The following is an 18052-nucleotide window of genomic DNA, read 5'->3' on the forward strand; positions in this document are numbered from 1 at the left end:
TTTTGATGTATGTATTCATTGTTAGGAATGTAAGTTCTATTTCACCGAATTATGAACTGCGCCATCTCAGTTTGTGTGCACCTGACACCCATGCGTCCGTGGAACAAACTTTTAACCTTTTTCCTTTCCCGTCCGTCAATTCTAAATTATTGTTTGTTTACAATGGCAGTCTGACCTCAAGCATCCTCTGTGACCGATGCCAATGTTGTCCTCGTCTGCGCATGCACAGTCGCTTGCGTCGGGTCTGTATAATAACAAGATCAGACGCGCCGCTCAGCCTCTTCTTCAGCACCGTTCCAGCGTCTCGAACGCACGCGCAGGTACAGTACCGCACATTCACACGCATCTTTATCCGCGGATTTAAAAATCAACCAATCAAATGTGTCCGTAATTAGATCATATTATATCTTCTTGCTATTCATGTTTTCAAAATAATTGCCTTTTGTAATAGATCTTACTGATGCTTGCATTCGACATTGCGCTAGACACTGGGAATGGGAGAACATGGCGGCAGCTGCAGGGGAAGGGATTGCACTATTAAATCCCCTAGACATCTAAATGATCTCTTCGCCTGCTGTTCGTTGACGACTAATAACGCATTGTTTCAGAGCAAATTAACACCAAAAGAAACAGCTTTCTGAAGTCATGTTGGGCTGGTTCGGTCACGCATGACAGGAATAATTGGAAGTCCTTTTTAAAGAATGCGTCTGTTAGGTAACCTTAACAAGAATAGACCTTCTGTTAACCTCTCAAGTTAAGCTGGGAATTAGCTTCCTTACACTATTGGCAGTCCAGCTTTTGCCTTTAAGGAACCTCCTGGAATTCTGTTCCTGACGAATTACTTATCAGCACATTTGAAATGATGCTGATGCAATAATCTTACATGCTGAGTTCATGATGCAGCTTAACCTTAAAGCACTGCCATAGAATTGAATATGAATTCTAGGTTAAACAGCTGTTCCAATACTTTATTTTTTAACAATATCGGATACATGAGTGGCTCACAAATGGCTGCCAGTCTTTTAAATCGGTTGGGGAATCTTTACAAAATGGAGGTCTGCAGGATAAAGATGTACCAGGCATGAAGAAAAGCATGACCAGTCTGTTAAATCAGTTGCTAGTTACTTGGCAGAGCTAGAAGCCTAAATAGTCTGAAATGATGAACTTACTGATCTGAAGGTTGAAAAAAGGAGACCATGTATTGAATACCCGTATTTGTTAATCAAATTTCTTTGTCTGCATTTCTTTTTGTCCATTGAGTGAAATTCAAATAAGACATTTGAATTTATAGTATTTGTGTAGGTAATTCTAAGATAATCATGCAGCCAAAAATGGAAAAAAAAAAAACAGTATGCAGGATGTCCTGTGTGGTTTATTTTAGTAGAACACTAAAGGGGATTTCTTTTTGAAGAATGTGCAGGTTAGTCTTTTCCATGAGGATTTAGCATGGAGCCTTTTCACTGCCTTTTAATGACATTCAGTGGAACAGAATGACTAGGACATCCTTAAAACGTATTTCATAGACGGAAGTTTGGGACAACTTTGGGCGAATAATTGATTGAATTTTCCTTTTGATGTGTACTATCCTGTAATGTCAGATCTACTGAAGAACAGTGCATGTATTTGAATGGGCACATTTTAGTCCTTGAAATTAGTGGGTCTTAAATAGGATAAAAAGAGTCACATGTCTAACTTAGTTTATGTCTATTATAGAATTTGCACAGTAACTGTTTCCTGGTGTCTGTGTAAAGCTTTACAGATACACTGGCACTTTAAATAAAGCAATCAGCCATGGGAAAGGAGAAGCTCCACATCAACATTGTGGTTATTGGCCATGTGGACTCTGGAAAGTCCACTACAACTGGCCACCTTATCTACAAGTGTGGTGGGATTGACAAGCGAACGATTGAGAAGTTTGAGAAAGAGGCTGCTGAGGTAAGAGATATCGGAGATGTTTTAACTAATGTATTTTTTAAAAATGTTTAGTTGATATATAATGGTATGTTTATGTGCATTACACCTAGATGGGAAAGGGCTCTTTTAAGTATGCCTGGGTGCTGGACAAGCTTAAAGCAGAAAGAGAGAGAGGAATCACCATTGACATCTCCCTGTGGAAGTTTGAGACCAGCAAATACTACGTCACCATCATTGATGCTCCAGGACACAGGGACTTCATCAAAAACATGATCACGGGAACCTCACAGGTTAGGAGCTTAAATGGCACACACATATATTTTGGTAACTGCTATTTATTTATGTATAAAAAATAATCCATGACACCTTTCTGACCCTCAGGCAGACTGTGCCGTGCTGATTGTGGCAGCAGGTGTCGGGGAGTTTGAGGCTGGCATCTCGAAGAACGGTCAGACCAGAGAGCACGCTCTTCTGGCCTACACATTGGGTGTGAAGCAGCTGATTGTGGGCGTCAACAAGATGGATTCCACTGAACCCAGTTACAGCCAGAAGCGTTATGAGGAAATTGTAAAAGAAGTTAGCACCTACATCAAGAAGATTGGCTATAATCCTGACACAGTGGCATTTGTGCCCATCTCTGGCTGGAATGGAGACAACATGCTTGAGGCCAGTCCCAATGTAAGTATGACAGGGGAAATAAAGTGTTGTTTCCATTAAGGATGCACACTTTATCTGTATAAAACCGTTAATATATTATTTTATTTTTTTATGTCTTGGAGTAGTTCGGTTTGCAGTAAATGCTGCTCCACACAAATTAATCTCTGTATCGGCTCTGAGATTGGGTCGCTTATACCGCAACATATGCCAACCATCTTCCAAAACATGTAATGAGAAGCGCTTATAAACCATCTGTTGCTAAAAGAGAAGCTTTAAGGGCTCCCTGTGGTTTTTCCACCAATATAAAAGCTTGACGGTTTAACATAAAAAATTGAAGAAAGCCATAAATTAAATTAATGAGTGATTACAATAGTGAGTCTTATTTTGTTTATTTTATTTTATGTAGTAATAATAAGAAAAAAATAATTTATTTTTACTTAATCATTAATATAATACAAATATTATTATAGCCATATTGATGACCAAATTATGCAGCCTTACAAATAAGCACAGCAAAACTGGAGCTTAAAAGGGAAAAAAAATTGTAATCGCAATCATAAAAATAGCTTTTTGCCCTCAAATTCCCCAATTGTCTGTATGTCAGTTTGGAGCTTTTTGAATTTCTTCAGTGACTAATCACTATACTGGTGCAAAATGGCATCCCAAAAGATCTGTTTGCCTCAGTGTCTTCATTAGGTTTCTATGACTATGCTTTAGATGACTTGGTTCAAAGGTTGGAAAATTACCCGGAAAGAGGGAAATGCATCTGGGACCACTCTATTGGAGGCTCTGGATGCCATTCAGCCTCCATCACGCCCAACTGACAAACCCCTCCGCCTGCCTCTTCAGGACGTCTACAAGATTGGAGGTTTGCATTCCTGCAAGCAAACACTATTTCATATAGGCTACACATAAATTTAAAACATGTTTTCTTTATCATCTTTTAAACGTAAAAAAACTTGCAATAAGGTATTCTGATAACATAAAGCAGAGATGAATGATAAGCTATGTTTTCACTAGGTATTGGAACCGTCCCTGTGGGCCGTGTGGAGACTGGCGTTTTGAAGCCAGGTATGGTGGTGACCTTTGCGCCTGTGAACGTGACAACTGAAGTCAAGTCTGTGGAGATGCATCACGAGGCTCTCTCGGAGGCCTTTCCCGGGGACAATGTTGGCTTTAACGTTAAGAACGTCTCCGTCAAGGACATCCGTCGTGGGAATGTCGCTGGAGACAGCAAAAACGACCCCCCCCAGGAGGCCGCCAGCTTCACTGCTCAAGTGCGCTTGATTAACTTCTGTTTTCTTTACTCCCTTCAACAAGCCTGAGTAGCCATTTCAAGCTTTATTCTTTCCCATCAGGTGATCATCTTGAATCACCCAGGCCAGATCAGCGCTGGCTATGCCCCTGTGCTGGATTGCCACACTGCGCACATCGCCTGTAAATTTGCAGAGCTGAAGGAGAAGATCGATCGTCGTTCTGGAAAGAAGCTCGAGGACAACCCCAAGAGCCTCAAGTCAGGAGATGCGGCCATCGTCGACATGGTCCCTGGGAAGCCCATGTGTGTGGAGAGCTTTTCAGAGTATCCTCCTCTGGGTAAGTGCTATCCCAACATTCCACCCGAAAAGCAAAATACTTCATTGTTCATTATTCATTTATTTTTATCCATTTAAAGGCACAATATGTAAATTTACGCCACTAGAGATCACTTATACAAACCAAAGATGTAGCTTGATGACGCCTTGATTTCACGGAAACATGAGAGTTGTCTTCACATCTACAGCCTGTGGGAAAAAGAATCCAACAGCACTCGGGCAGAAATCCTATTCATGCATGAGCTAATGTGTTAACGATTTATTAACGTTACAGTAGTATGAAGCAGGGTGAGGCTGAAAGCCGTTGGAACGGAACGAGGCCGCTGGAGCGATTGCCAATGAGAGACAAGCGCGACACACGGCTTGAAAGCAGTGGAGCTTTTTATTGCCACAGATGACCGCTTCCGCTTCTTCCGGTCATGCGTATGTGAGGTAACGCAGCGCTGTTTTATCATAATAGTGTGTTTAAAGTTATGTTATTATGCAACTATGAGACACTCGTTGCACACTGCAGTAAGCTAAATCGATATTAGGCATGATAAAACATGGCACTCGCGGTAAATCAAGAAAACGAGATGTGTTGCGCTATATAACAATGATTCGTTTTCTGTTGATGAATGTATCCAAACAGTTGCTCACCTGTCTAATAAAACATATAATATATTAAAGCATATTTGGAGTTTACATGTTTTCTACAAAATAAAGCCAGAAATCAATTAGGGTAACGCAGGAATTATGTCATAGAACACCCTGGTTAAAATAGCTTATTTCTCGGGATTTAAAGATTCTTGGAATAATTTGTGATAATGTAAGTATGTTATATACTTTGTTGACACAAGTCAAAAAAATATATAACATTGTTCTAGTGGTTTTTAGATATTTTAACCCAAACATCTTACATATTGTGCCTTTAAGGTAACTGAGGTTAAATGTATTATATATATATTTTTTCTTGATATTTTGTAATTCTTCTTTTATGGATATCTGAAATCCATGCCAAATAACTAAAAAAAAACATTTAAAACATTAAAAAAAAACATTTTATAACTTATAGTTTGATGACTGATCATTGCTGGACTAACATTTTTTTTTTAAATGTTAAAGGTATAGAAAATTAAATTCTCTCATTTACTTCCAAACCAGTATATATATAAAACAAAAACAGACAAAAAACAGTTAACACATTTATCAATATATTAATTTTTTGGTGGTGAAATTGAGGGAGAGATAGGTTCCATATTGTGACACATTCAAATAACAGCTTGGGGGACTTGGTTCTATCCATTGGTTGTAGATTGGATGGAGGCCGATCTGGGGCCAAATGTATAAATCCGCTCGGAGTAAAATTGTGTATAGGTACTATGGAAGCCCGTTTCCGCCATTAAATAAAAAAAAAATTTTAAAGAGTAATTGCGACATTATATCTCAGAATTCTGACTTTTTTCTCACAATTGCAAGTTATAAACTCTGAACTCTGAGATATAAACTCGCAATTGCGTGATATAAAGTCACAATTCTGACTGAGAAAAAAAATTCAGAATTGTGACTTTGTTTATATCAGGAGTTTATATCTCAGAATTGTGACTTTGTTTATATCAGGAGTTTATATCTCAGAATTGTGACTTTGTTTATATCAGGAGTTTATATCTCAGAATTGTGACTTTGTTTATATCAGGAGTTTATATCTCAGAATTGTGACTTTATAACTTCCAATTGTGAAAAAAAGTCAGAATTGTGACTATAGGACGCAATTGTGAGTTTATTTCTCAGAATTGTGATTATTATGTCATGCAATTGTGAGAAAAAAGTCAGAATTCTGAGATAAAAAGCAATTACTCTTTTAATTGTTTTATTTTGTGCCGGACACAGGCTTCCATAGCTACAGGTTTTATTTTACAATGCAAAAAAAGCATAGAAAAACAGAAGCTTACAGGAAAAGACATACACATCCTGTTATTAATATTTCATTCTTTCTTGTATTTGCATGTGTTCTTAATTTCCTTGAAAATTTCCCAAAAATTATTTCAGCATAATTTGGCACATTTTATTGCGTTATCACAAAAAAACATTAGACTCCAAGCACAACTATGCTATATATGTACAAACACATTTGTAATATTTGGATAAAGAGTGAAAATTTAAATTTTGCCAGGCCGGACATAATTTTTTGCCACTACTGTATGCAAGTTAATTGATTTGCCAATAGATGTTCTCACCATGCGGCAAAATCATGCCGCTTTTATGAGGATTGAAAGATTTTGATTGATGGCATGCTGCCATGACAACCCTTTCAGGCTCACTACTGGCTGATTCAGAGGTTGCGGGCAGTCATTTTTTGAGTTGACATCACTGTAGTCCTTAGTTTGTGACACTTAAGTGACTTTGCTGAAAGTTGCTTTTAGCTTCGTTTTAAATAGCTCCTACTCTTAAACAAGTCCTACTTAAAAAAAATATATATATATATATATATTATTTGACACTTAAGGTGATGATAAATGAGCAACTTTTTTGAGCAGTGTTGTCAAGCGATGGTGCTTGGGCACTTTCCCATTATGAATGGGCAACACATTTCTATCTGGATACTTTAGATTGGTCATGGGCCCTGTGTCTCACTTGGTTGCCTGCAGATGGCAACATTGCCCAGCAACTTTGCTCAAAGTTGCCCTGTGTATAATCACCTTTAATTCAAGCTATATTCTAAATAAACCTATTCTAAAGAGCATTTTTGAAAAGTTTTATACACACAGCCCCTGAATGCGAGTGTTGGGGTAGAGTTTAAGAGGACTAAAATTATTGAAGAAATCTGGTATACATCACCAGAAGTTTGTTGACATTTAGAATTTTTTTTAATTGTAAAAGTAAATGTATGCATGGCTGAATTGCTCACAAAATACCTTTAGAAAATAGATAGGGTGAATAAGTTTTCTTTGCACTGTCAACACAGTGACAGCACAACTCATCCGAGAGACTCATCTGTTTTAGGATGATGGGGATAATTAATGAACACAGATGACCTGCTTGGATCAAAACCATCCTTTTGGTTTGCAGGTCGCTTCGCTGTGCGTGACATGCGTCAGACAGTTGCAGTTGGAGTGATTAAAGGAGTGGAGAAGAAGACCGCGACCAGCGGAAAGATCACCAAATCCGCTCAGAAAGCCCAGAAGGCCAAATGAATGTTGTGTTTGACTGCCAACTCCAGAGGCACATATGGAAAAGCAGAGGTCATCCAGCTCTTCTATCCTATTGGCTGCTTAGGTTCCATAGTTAGAGACTGCTTAATATTTCCAATGCATCGCAAAAGTATCAGAAGGAAAAAAATCTTAACAAAAGCAGTCCTTTAGATAACTCTTAATTTGTATGTTGACTCGTAAGTCTTAAATCCACACCATTCTTTGTGTTTTGATAGTTGTGCTCTTCTCTTTGATGATGGCTGTTGAACCCATGTGTGATTTTTAAAATCGTAAGAGGTCTGACCTCTCCTGCTCTGGAGTGCAGTTTTAGCCTGGTTCTCACAATGTTGTCTTTGCTTGTTTTAGTGTTTGTTTGCAAAATGCCATGTGTTCAGTATCCACTGGTGGTGAGCTACTTAAACAACACTATTTAGTAGACTTTGAGAACCTGTATGTTTAGCTTTGCAGAACAATGAAAATCTAAAATGAAGCTCTTAATTAGCCCATGTTTGGGCTCATGCAATCTTTAGTGCACTGACAGCTTTATGTTTAGCACTTTGACTGGCGTAGGCTAACCCTGCACAAGCACTTGTTGACTTTAATTGGCATTAGCTACTGCACCTTATCATAAAAATAAAAGCTTTCATGTCATATTAAAGATGTTTCAACCACGATGATGTTGTTTGTGTTCATTTCACTCTTGAACAGGGCACACCATAAAAGCTATATAGGAGTGTGTTTGATCATTTACTTTTGTACATTTACAGACAAAGTCCATACAATAAACGGTCTAAGAACAGCTTAGAGTAGATTTTAGCTTGTCTGGATGATTTCTGAAATGAACAGTGGTGGAAAGGGTACTGAAAAAGCCTAGTAGAAGTGGCCTACTGTTACTTGTCAAAAAAAGTAGTTCTAGTAGAGTAAAAGTACCTGTCCTAAATAAAAGAGTAAAATAGTTGCAAACCGTTGTACATTAACAATTTTACGTTATAAAAAGCAGAGTTCTTTCATACTGCTTTAAGTGCAGATGTTTTCTCTGTAAAAAGAATAAGAATTCAGAATAGATTAACTCTCAATTTCACTACTGATTATTTTCGCTTGCAATTAAAAAAATAAACCGAATTTAAATATAAATCTGATGTTTTATTAAGTTATGTCTTATTTAAGTTGCTATATGGACTACTATTTTAAATCGCTATATGATAACAATTACATTAAATTATGCGCTTCAATGTGCTGACAAAAAGCAGGTTTAATACGTTTACATTTAAAACGAAATTGATGTAAGGGATAAAACTCTAGCAGCACCGATCGGTTATGCTTTATGCACTTCGAAGCCTGGCAAACAATCAAGCTAACGTTAAATGTTAGCCTCATGCCAGCCGAACTTAGCCCCGCCCACAACATTTCGGGCACCACGTCAGGCTAGTTAAGACTATTTTAACACAATTTGAACAGCAACAATCAAAACACGATTTTATAAGAATTGTAATCAGGCTCTGAACAGATTACCTATTAAAATTTCTTTCAGCCAAAAGAATCGCTCGTGGGGTCCTTGCGGACACAATTTCATGATAGCGGACAGGATTTGTCCAAGGGGGTAATCTAGCGCTCGGAAAGCGTTCCACCCATAGGGGCTGCCATTGCTAACCAAGCCATCACCTGCTGTTAGCATCCCATTGACTCCCATTCATTTTTGAGTCACTTTGATAGTGAATAACTTTACATCTGAGGCGTTTAAAGACTCCATTTGTCCATTGTTTATTTCTAAAGAAACACGACAATGTATAAAAGGCTCCATTACCTTGTATCTTACACTATCGCCCCGTAGAAGCTGTTTTTGTAAAAATAGGCTAACGATTGCGTCAAAACCAACGCGACTCTGTCGCACAGTTGAGAAATTACCGTATAGACCTGAGGAGACGCTCACAGGCAATCTTTACTGTCTATGAGACAGTCAGGGGGACGTGGAAACAAAGTCCGATAAAGTCAAGGGAGAAGAATGGGGAGAAGCCGATAGTGAGCCAAAAGCAACGGGAGAAAATATTTAAACAACGTGATTCAGATTTCACTTTCCACAACTACTAGAAGACCTACAACTGTCAGACAGGAGGCTCACGTCACATCTACGTCGTCAAGCTCAGTCTGAGGCTGCGCAGTTCGCTCAGCCATCAGGCAGTAAGTGCCTCTGATTGGCCTCATTTTTCCGCCGTTGAAGTCAATGGGATAGCTCTATCCATTTCTTTTACTGTCTATGGATTTGTCATGACAGCGGTGCCACAATCTAGAAGATTGCACCGAGAGCTTGTGCAGCGGCACTAACAGAATGCGGACCATTTGTACGTGTATTAGAAAATGTAATATTCTGCAGTCAATATTTAGTAATTGTTTAAGGCGATTTGACGATTTCAGTCTTCGTACAGTAACCAGCAACAAACCCTCTTTCATAAAGCGCCCGCGCATGCTGGTCGCTATGGTTGATGATTTGATGGGAGTAACGTCAAGTGCGGGACGCATGGAGATGCAGGACTGATTATTCGTCTTAGCCAATCACGTTGACAGTAAAAAAATAAATAAGCATAATGTAGTAACGGCAGGTTTAGGGTTAGGGCAGAGCCATAGAGAAAGAGAGTTGCGACAACGCTTGATAGTCACGTGATTCATGTAGACCTCGAATAGTTCCAGGAAGTGCTTTTCACTCCAGGAAGAATAATTTTCTCTAATTCCATAACAATGGATGAAATGTAATTAAGATGTGCTGATAATTTAAAATCTTCCTGATTAAAGGTCTTACCTTTTAAAAGTGCATCACGAGCGGTCTGTTCTGCTGTAACTCAATGGTGTGGCTGCTACTTCTGGGAACTATTAAGAGTCTCCACAAGCCGCCATTGCTGTAAAAAAAAAACGTTCCATTGGAGTCTATGCAGTTGTCGCAACTCTTTCTCTATATGGCTCTGGGTTAGGGGAAATAAATAGTGCAGTAAAAGTACAGACAACACTAAAAATGTAGGCTACTCAAGTAAAAGTAAAGTAGGCTACACTGTTTTTAAACTACTTAAAAAGTACAATTCCTGAGAAAAACTACTCATTTACAGTAACGAGAGTATTTGTAATTCGTTACTTTACACCACTGCTTCTTAATGTGTTCACCTTTGATAGAACAAAATCTAATGCTTCAGGTCACCAAAAAACAAACAAAACAAAAACACGCAAATTAAAAATCTTTACATAATGATGGGGCAGTGCTAAACAGCATAGCATCCTCTTAGCAACTACACAAGTTTCACCTTTGTATAAAGATGATTCCCATCTATGAAAAATATAGCAAAATAATTTGATATACAATTGCATGCAATATTCGTGTAAACATCCATGAATGCCATTACCATTATATGCCATGCATCTATCTAATTTGCATATTGTATTTTTGAGAGACCGTTAGGCCTAATGTAAACAGGTGTGTAATGGCCAACTATTATGTTTTAAAAATGCATACTAAACATACTCAAGTACATTTTAATGCATAGGCTATAATACATTTTAATGTATTTAGTATTTAGTAGGCATTATGTTTTCCTATAATGTCCTCTACAGAGGCATTCTGGGTCTCAGGAGGATTTCTGTCTTGTACAGAATCAACTGAGGGTGCTTTTTGCTTGTGACGACTACCGTAGAACCACTGTTATGAGATGAGTGTGTTCAACTTTGTATACCATTCTCTGGAACAGGTGAACGAAATTAAACATGCTATATATGGACCAGCTTTATTTAGTCACTGGTTCTGAGAGATTTCCTTATAAAATTTAATGTAGGTTGTAAGTTAGGCTATATATGGAGAAATAAACGTTATTTCTTTAACTTTGTTTGTAAGGGAAAATCCATTTGCATGGACAATTTCCTATATAAAAACCCAGCAAGCAATAGCCGTCATTTCACGGTCTAGACTCTAGATTAACTATAGATATAGTCCGGCTATGAGTAGCGCACTTTTAGCCTAAATAACCTTGAATTTGGTTACATGTAAATTTTGTCCAAATAACTTGTTAGATGTATGATATTCCATCATGTAAGCAAAGTTAACAGTGATTACAAGGTGCTTGGTTTCATTTCTTTAAAATGATATATTCATGGCTATGCCTAGCCACGGTTTAGCTCCTATACAGACCGGCTATTCGTAGCCCACTTTTAGTCAAAAGACTAAATTGATTAATTGTAGTTTTTGGCAATGTAGCAAATTATATGGTTAATATTACATCATGTTCGCAATGTCAATAATATCTGCAAGATCCCAGCAAGCAATAGCCGTCATTTCACTGGTTAACTATAGACCTGATATAGTCTGGCTATGAGTAGCCCACTTTTAGCCAAAAGAATCTTGCATTTGGTTACATGTAATTTTTGTCAAAAATAACTTGTGAGATGTATGATATTCTATCATGTAAGCAAAGTTAACAGTGATTACATGGTGTTTGGTATCATTTCTTTAACATGATAGGCTGTGTGTAGCCACGGTTTAGCTCATAGCCTACAGACCGGCTATTCGTAGCCCACTTTTAGTCAAAAGACAAAACTGATTAATTGTAGTTTTTGGCAATGTACCACGATATGGTTAATATTACATCATGTTGGCATTGTCAGTAATATCTGCAAGATGTGTCATTTCATGTCTTGGTCTATCTATAGCCACGATTTTCAAGTTCAAGTTCAAGTTCAAGAGTTTTATTTGTCACATACACAGTTATACAGATTACAACCGGCAGTGAAATGTAAACAGGTCCGCTCCATGGACAGCAAATAACAATTAACAAAAAAAGCACAATAAATTATAAAATAGGAATAGGATAAGGTGCTATATATTTAGCTCTGAATTGGGTGGGCTGTAGTCTGCTTTTAGCCCACCCATTTGTAAACATTTGAATTAGTTTTAGCTTTGCTGTCCCGCATAATATTCACTTAAAATGTAAGACAGTCAAATCGTAGACATATTTTGGGGGGGGGGGGGGGGAAGAAAAAAACAATTACAACTCTCAACCGCTAGATGGCAACTGTAGCCTGTACTACTGGCAACGGCAGATATCGCGAAAAACATTTCTGTCGGTTGGAGTTGGAGTGAAATTATTTTTACACAAGAGGAGGAGGAGAACGGAGAACAACAACGAGGAACAGCAAACGTTAAAGGACATGATTTGGCCTTGTAAGTTCCTGTGTTTTCGTTTTGACATATGCTCATTATATACACTAGTTGTTATCGTGTATGGACGGTGAGATTTTAGCTAAGTAACATTGTAGAATAAAGCCATTAGCATGCTACATTACCTGTAGGTAGTTATGGCCAAATTAAGCGTTTCGAAGCATTATTGCTTTCTGATACGTCGAAAATGGTTCATTACTCGAAGCTTCATTCAGATAGAAATTGCAGCACCATCTCCTGGTGAAGTAAATGTAATGCAACAAAGCTGACAACCATAAAATGCAAGTAGGCTTATGTTCACGCCCCGTTTATTACGGGATTACCGAGGCGATCGAAGCTGAAACAGTGTTAGTGCTGTGAAACGCATTTATGTAGGAGCATTTTACAGATACTAATGAATTTCATGTGTTCACCTTGATAATAAAACATCATCATGATGTGTGTGTGTAATTATTTCTTTAGACAAGGACAGAAGATCAGACCAGCTTTAAAAAGTTTTTTTTTTTTTTAGTGTGTGGGACGTATTCCATTAGGATGTGATGCCCATGCCCCCACCAATAGAACCCAACACCTATCAGAAGAGAGCCACAGAGACCACTATAATTCCCATTACAACCAATAAAATTCCCATGAAAACCATTAAATGCAATAGAATTTCAGTAATGGTTTCTATAGTTTTATTTATTTATTTGTTTGTTTGTTTGTTTTTTAGCATGGCAGTATCATGTGTGAAAGCAGATAAGAAATACAACCGGCAGGTTTCAAACCTGTCAACATTGGGCTGTCAAAGCAGTCAGGTGGTTCACTATAGGAGTGAAGCAGTGTGTTTGCTTCAGAAGGCATTTTCACGTGACTAGTGACGTAATGATACAAGCTCCGAAGCAGTGGTTCACTGCGAGGACACTCCCTACTTCTTTATTTTCAGGAAAGATTTTGATATGTATGTAAATTCTTTAAGAAATCCCAATAATTCATGTAAGACTCTTTCTTGGTGTAAGTCCTTTAAGCTTATATAGGCCTAGCTTGCTTTTGTTTTTTTGTATGTAACCCTAATTGTTCTTTTGTCCTTTGTATTTGTGTTGTTCGTTTGCATAATAAAAAATAAAAAATAAAAAGAACTGAGTTCAGAGTGAGATTTCAGCCGTGGGTTTGGCTGGGTACGGGGGTCTGATATGAAAAATGACAAATTCGTACAAATAAAATAAATATGTATTTAATTAGTGTGTGTTTGTGAGAGAGAGAGAGAGAGAGAGAGAGAGAGAGAGAGAGAGAGAGAGAGAGAGAGAGAGAGAGAGAGAGAGAGAGAGAGAGAGAGAGAGAGAGAGAGAGAGAGAGAGAGAGAGAGAGAGAGAGAGAGTGGTTAGTGTTGGTGTTGGTAGCAGGTTTTTGAGGCCTTCCGCCCAGAGGTTGTTGGCACCTTAACATGAGCGCGGTCGCGCTGAAGTGAGCTGTGGTTTACAACAGAGATTATTTTACTCTCAAATAATCTTAGACAAGCTGCCTATGATTATTGTTTGCTATATCAGTATGGTTGTATTTTTTCCTCTCTTTATGACGGAAACAACTCCCACACCAATACCCCATAATTTTTTTGCCATACAGATAGGCTAAGTACAAGACATAATTATAAACTGTCTACTTTTATTTGTGTACACTCAAAATAACAACACAGGCTGTGGATTCAGGGAACGGAGCACCCAACTCCTTCAAATATGTATTATTAAAAGCAAAGCTTTTAATTTCAAAAGCATTTCTGACTTCAGTTAAAATAACAAAATGTAAAAAAAAAATTGTTTTGCCACCATGCAAAATGTAATTAATGCTTGAATAACACCTATGTCTCCTTTCCATTAAAAATAATGGCTAGTGCGGTGATGTGGCATAATTTTTGGAATTGCTTGAACATGTAAAAACACATCTAATTATAATTATTTCTGTAATACATTTTAATTTTAATTTTGCAACTTATATAAAGTATTAGCCTACAATATACAATTTATGTTTAAATTATATGTGAAAACTAGTGTAGGATATAGCAAATGTAAATTATATTATTCAATTTGAATTATTATTTGCTCCAAATGTGGCACACATGGTATGGAAAATGTAAATGTAAATTTTGAAATGCATTGCCATTTTACATATTGCATTGCAAATTTTATATCGCTACACTTCAGCTTCCATAAATAGGGGTGAGCACGAATATATTTGATCTGTAATTAATGTTCGAAAAATAAAAATAATATTGAAATTTTACTATATTGCTTCGCTGGCCTAAATGCAGTGAATCCATTATGCATCCCTCTAAATCTCGCAGTTATAACTAAATCCACTGGGTGGTGCTGTGGAGCGTTAATAACGCGACTATATTTGATCACTAATGTCGTCTGCCTCGTGATGTTTGGAATTACTTAAATGAAAATGATCTTACAAAATGGAGTTACTTTTAATAAATTAATGAATGAAAGTGAGTTTAAAAAAAAAATCACATCCAAACACCAGTCGAATGAGGACAGCTGTCCATCACCGCATTCACGAGTGCAGAAGAGCACAGATGTTCACTGAGTGAGAGCACAATAACGTACGATAGCAAAATGCATTTCATGCAAATCATGATTGAGACAAGGCTTCCTTTAAGTTTTGTTGAGGGATTAAGAACAGAAAACAAAGTGCTGTCAGAAACTTAACTTGACACCGTTATCTTTGTGTGTCTGCGTCTGTCATCGTTGCTTGTAGTTGCCAACTAACGGTACTTCAGCGAGCATTTGATTCAATGAGCGAGGCCGTGGCATGAATCACAGAATGTGACGTTGGAATCAGAACGTAAACGTTCTTGGGTGGAGGGAATATCTATATCTTACCCAGATACAGCAAATCTATTTTATGATTGGCTGTTCGGTTTCTATTTTTATCAGATTAACTGGTGCGTGGCAGCCTGGCAGGGCCGTCAGAACTCTATGGGGAACTCGCTTGATTCCTCTAATAGCGCGCGTGTTACCCTGGCGATTTCTCTGCGTGAGAAATACGAGGTGTGGCGTGTGAACGGGTTGAAATGCGTGTGTCTCACGCCCAATGCGTGAGACTTGAGAGCTCTGTGTGCAAACCTATTAAAATTTGTCATGAAAGCCACAAATATCCTTTTACTCTTTGGATTATTATATGAAAATATGAGTCTTTGAATTTGCAAGGCACATTTGAATTGCACATTTCACCAAGCCAGAAGTGCTTTACATAAAACATAAAAGCAACATTGGGGAATGTAAAGTCAATATAAGAAGACATTGTTCTATATAATAAAATAAAATAAAATAAAAACATGATAACAGGAGTTATAGGAAACTTACAGTGCAGTGTAAGAAATGTATCATTATTCCTTTCCAGTTAATAAAAGGCAGTGGCAAACAGTAAACCTTGATTAAAAATAAATTAAGTGTTACTGCAGGTTTTCTTTGAGTTTGTTCAATTATGTTATGTATAAAAACTGAATTCTGCTTCTCCATGTTTAGTTTTAACTCCGGGGACAGAAAGCATCCCTATCCCAGATGACCTGAGAGGATGTTTCATAATGCAGAAGATCAGACATTCACTTTGGGCTTAAACCATTCAATGCTTTCCCAATCATCTACCTCATTGTGCTAATGCAACATAATGGCTAAAACATCTTTTAAACCCAAAAATTTAAATTCTGTCATTTACTCGCCTTCAAGTTGTTTCTTTTCGTCTGTTGAACACATTTTGAAGAACCTGGGTAATCATAATCAGAAGCTTTATGGGCCCCATTGACTTCCACTGTATTTATTTTCCTACAATGAAAGTCAACCTGGATTCTTCAAAATATAACAGAAAAAAGAAACCCATACAGGTTTGGAAAAACTTGAGGGTGAGTAAATGATGACTCTCTCTTTAAACATGTCACATACATGTATCTTAACCTTTTATTGCCCAGCTTTAGTGCGCATCCAAGCAAAAAGAGAATGACTTCATCACAATTACTTTAAATAAAGTAAAAAATTATGATGTCAACAATGCTTTTCTTGTGCAATGTTTTGTTTCTTATTTGGCAGATGCCATGATGACCGACTTCCCAGCTGCAACAGAGTTAGTTATATTTAATTTATTATTATTATTATTATTATTAATTATTGTTTATTAATTATTATTATTATTATTTATTATTATTATTATTATTATTATTATATTACGTTGTTAATATTCCATATGTCTTATCCTAATTTTATATTCAATTTTATTTAACATTTTATTTGGTCATTTGTAGGTTTTGATCTTTTTGTATTATCTTAAGTTGTCTATGTTGTTAATGTTCTTTTTGTAAATAAAACCTTTATATTTAATGTGTTTGGATGGATTGTTATTTTTTAGAACCTGTTATATTTGAGTGAAAAGAATCCTTTAGCCATTTTGTTGTCTATTAAATGTATATATTAGTCATTCGTTAGCCGTCTGTTTGATATAGTTTGATATAGGTATGGTTTGACGTCTATTAGATTTTCACTGACAGCCCAAGTTTAGCCTTGATTTAGCCTAGACGTCTGGGCTGTGTTTAGACGGTTATTAGACGTCTTTTAGACGCAAAATTGCTTGCTGGGAAAGGTCTCAGATTGCAAGAGGTGCAGATGTTTTCAAGGAACATCTCTTAATGTCTTCCTTTTTTGACTTTCTATGCTTATTTCAGGTGAAATGTCACCAACAGACGCGTTGACAGGTTCAAGTAGCTATTTGAAACATAAATTGTAGGCTATTTAACAAATAGTAATACACTTAAAATGTACAAATTATACAATCTACTCGACTTTACTGTCACGTCGTGACTTATCGTTCTTCTACTGGTCACACGTCGTCACGTGATGCAAATTCGCCAAGATTGAACTTTGAAACGCCGCGAAATGCGTCGGCTTCTACAACCTTTTATGGATAAGTTATGGGTGGGGTTAGGTTGGTTAGTCGGACTAAAATGTCGTTCATGAATGAACAAAATATGTTGATCCAGAAATATGGCAAAATCAGACCACCCAGGGAAACAGAGAGATAGAGATACAGTGTCCCAGATATCGTCACGTAAATACGTCATGATAACACTGAGGATGTGAAACATTTGGAGGCTGGCATGACAGCTGTAGTTCTATGTAACAGAAACCTATGGCGAGTGGATCGTGCCACGGATAACCTACCGAAGTAGACAGTCGTGTACTTTTACGTGAGAGAAGGGGTACGTCGCCTCAACAGACGCGTGATACCAACGTCGTAGAGAAGTACGTCGCCACAACAGACGTGTGACACCAACGTCGCTACAACAATAAAGTAATATCACATGCTTGATTTTTCTAGCTTTTCTATAATCTTATTTTCCATTTTATTATTTTTACAATTGTTAACAACTTTAAAAATTAAATAATAAATTCAGTAATTACAATAAACATATTCTGTAATGTCATTCTGAACTTGGTAATTGTACTTTACACATCTGAACATACAATGAGTGAATACACTAGTTCACAATATCAGACAAT

At 37.2% G+C, this 18052-nt stretch overlaps 1 protein-coding gene across 1 annotated transcript; it reads left to right on the forward strand.

Annotated features, from left to right (window-relative positions):
- Positions 1–167: 167 nt before the first annotated feature.
- On the forward strand, positions 168–8007 carry eef1a1a (eukaryotic translation elongation factor 1 alpha 1a). The gene is made up of 8 exons (XM_067422190.1): positions 168–320; positions 1752–1935; positions 2025–2204; positions 2296–2592; positions 3289–3439; positions 3592–3848; positions 3930–4164; positions 7212–8007. The coding sequence occupies exons 2-8, from the start codon at positions 1792–1794 to the stop codon at positions 7334–7336; spliced, it is 1389 nt and encodes a 462-aa protein (XP_067278291.1). The 5' UTR covers positions 168–320; positions 1752–1791; the 3' UTR covers positions 7337–8007.
- Positions 8008–18052: the final 10045 nt, after the last annotated feature.

Source organism: Pseudorasbora parva, chromosome 17 (assembly GCF_024679245.1).
Source record: "Pseudorasbora parva isolate DD20220531a chromosome 17, ASM2467924v1, whole genome shotgun sequence".
Taxonomy (NCBI): domain Eukaryota; kingdom Metazoa; phylum Chordata; class Actinopteri; order Cypriniformes; family Gobionidae; genus Pseudorasbora; species Pseudorasbora parva.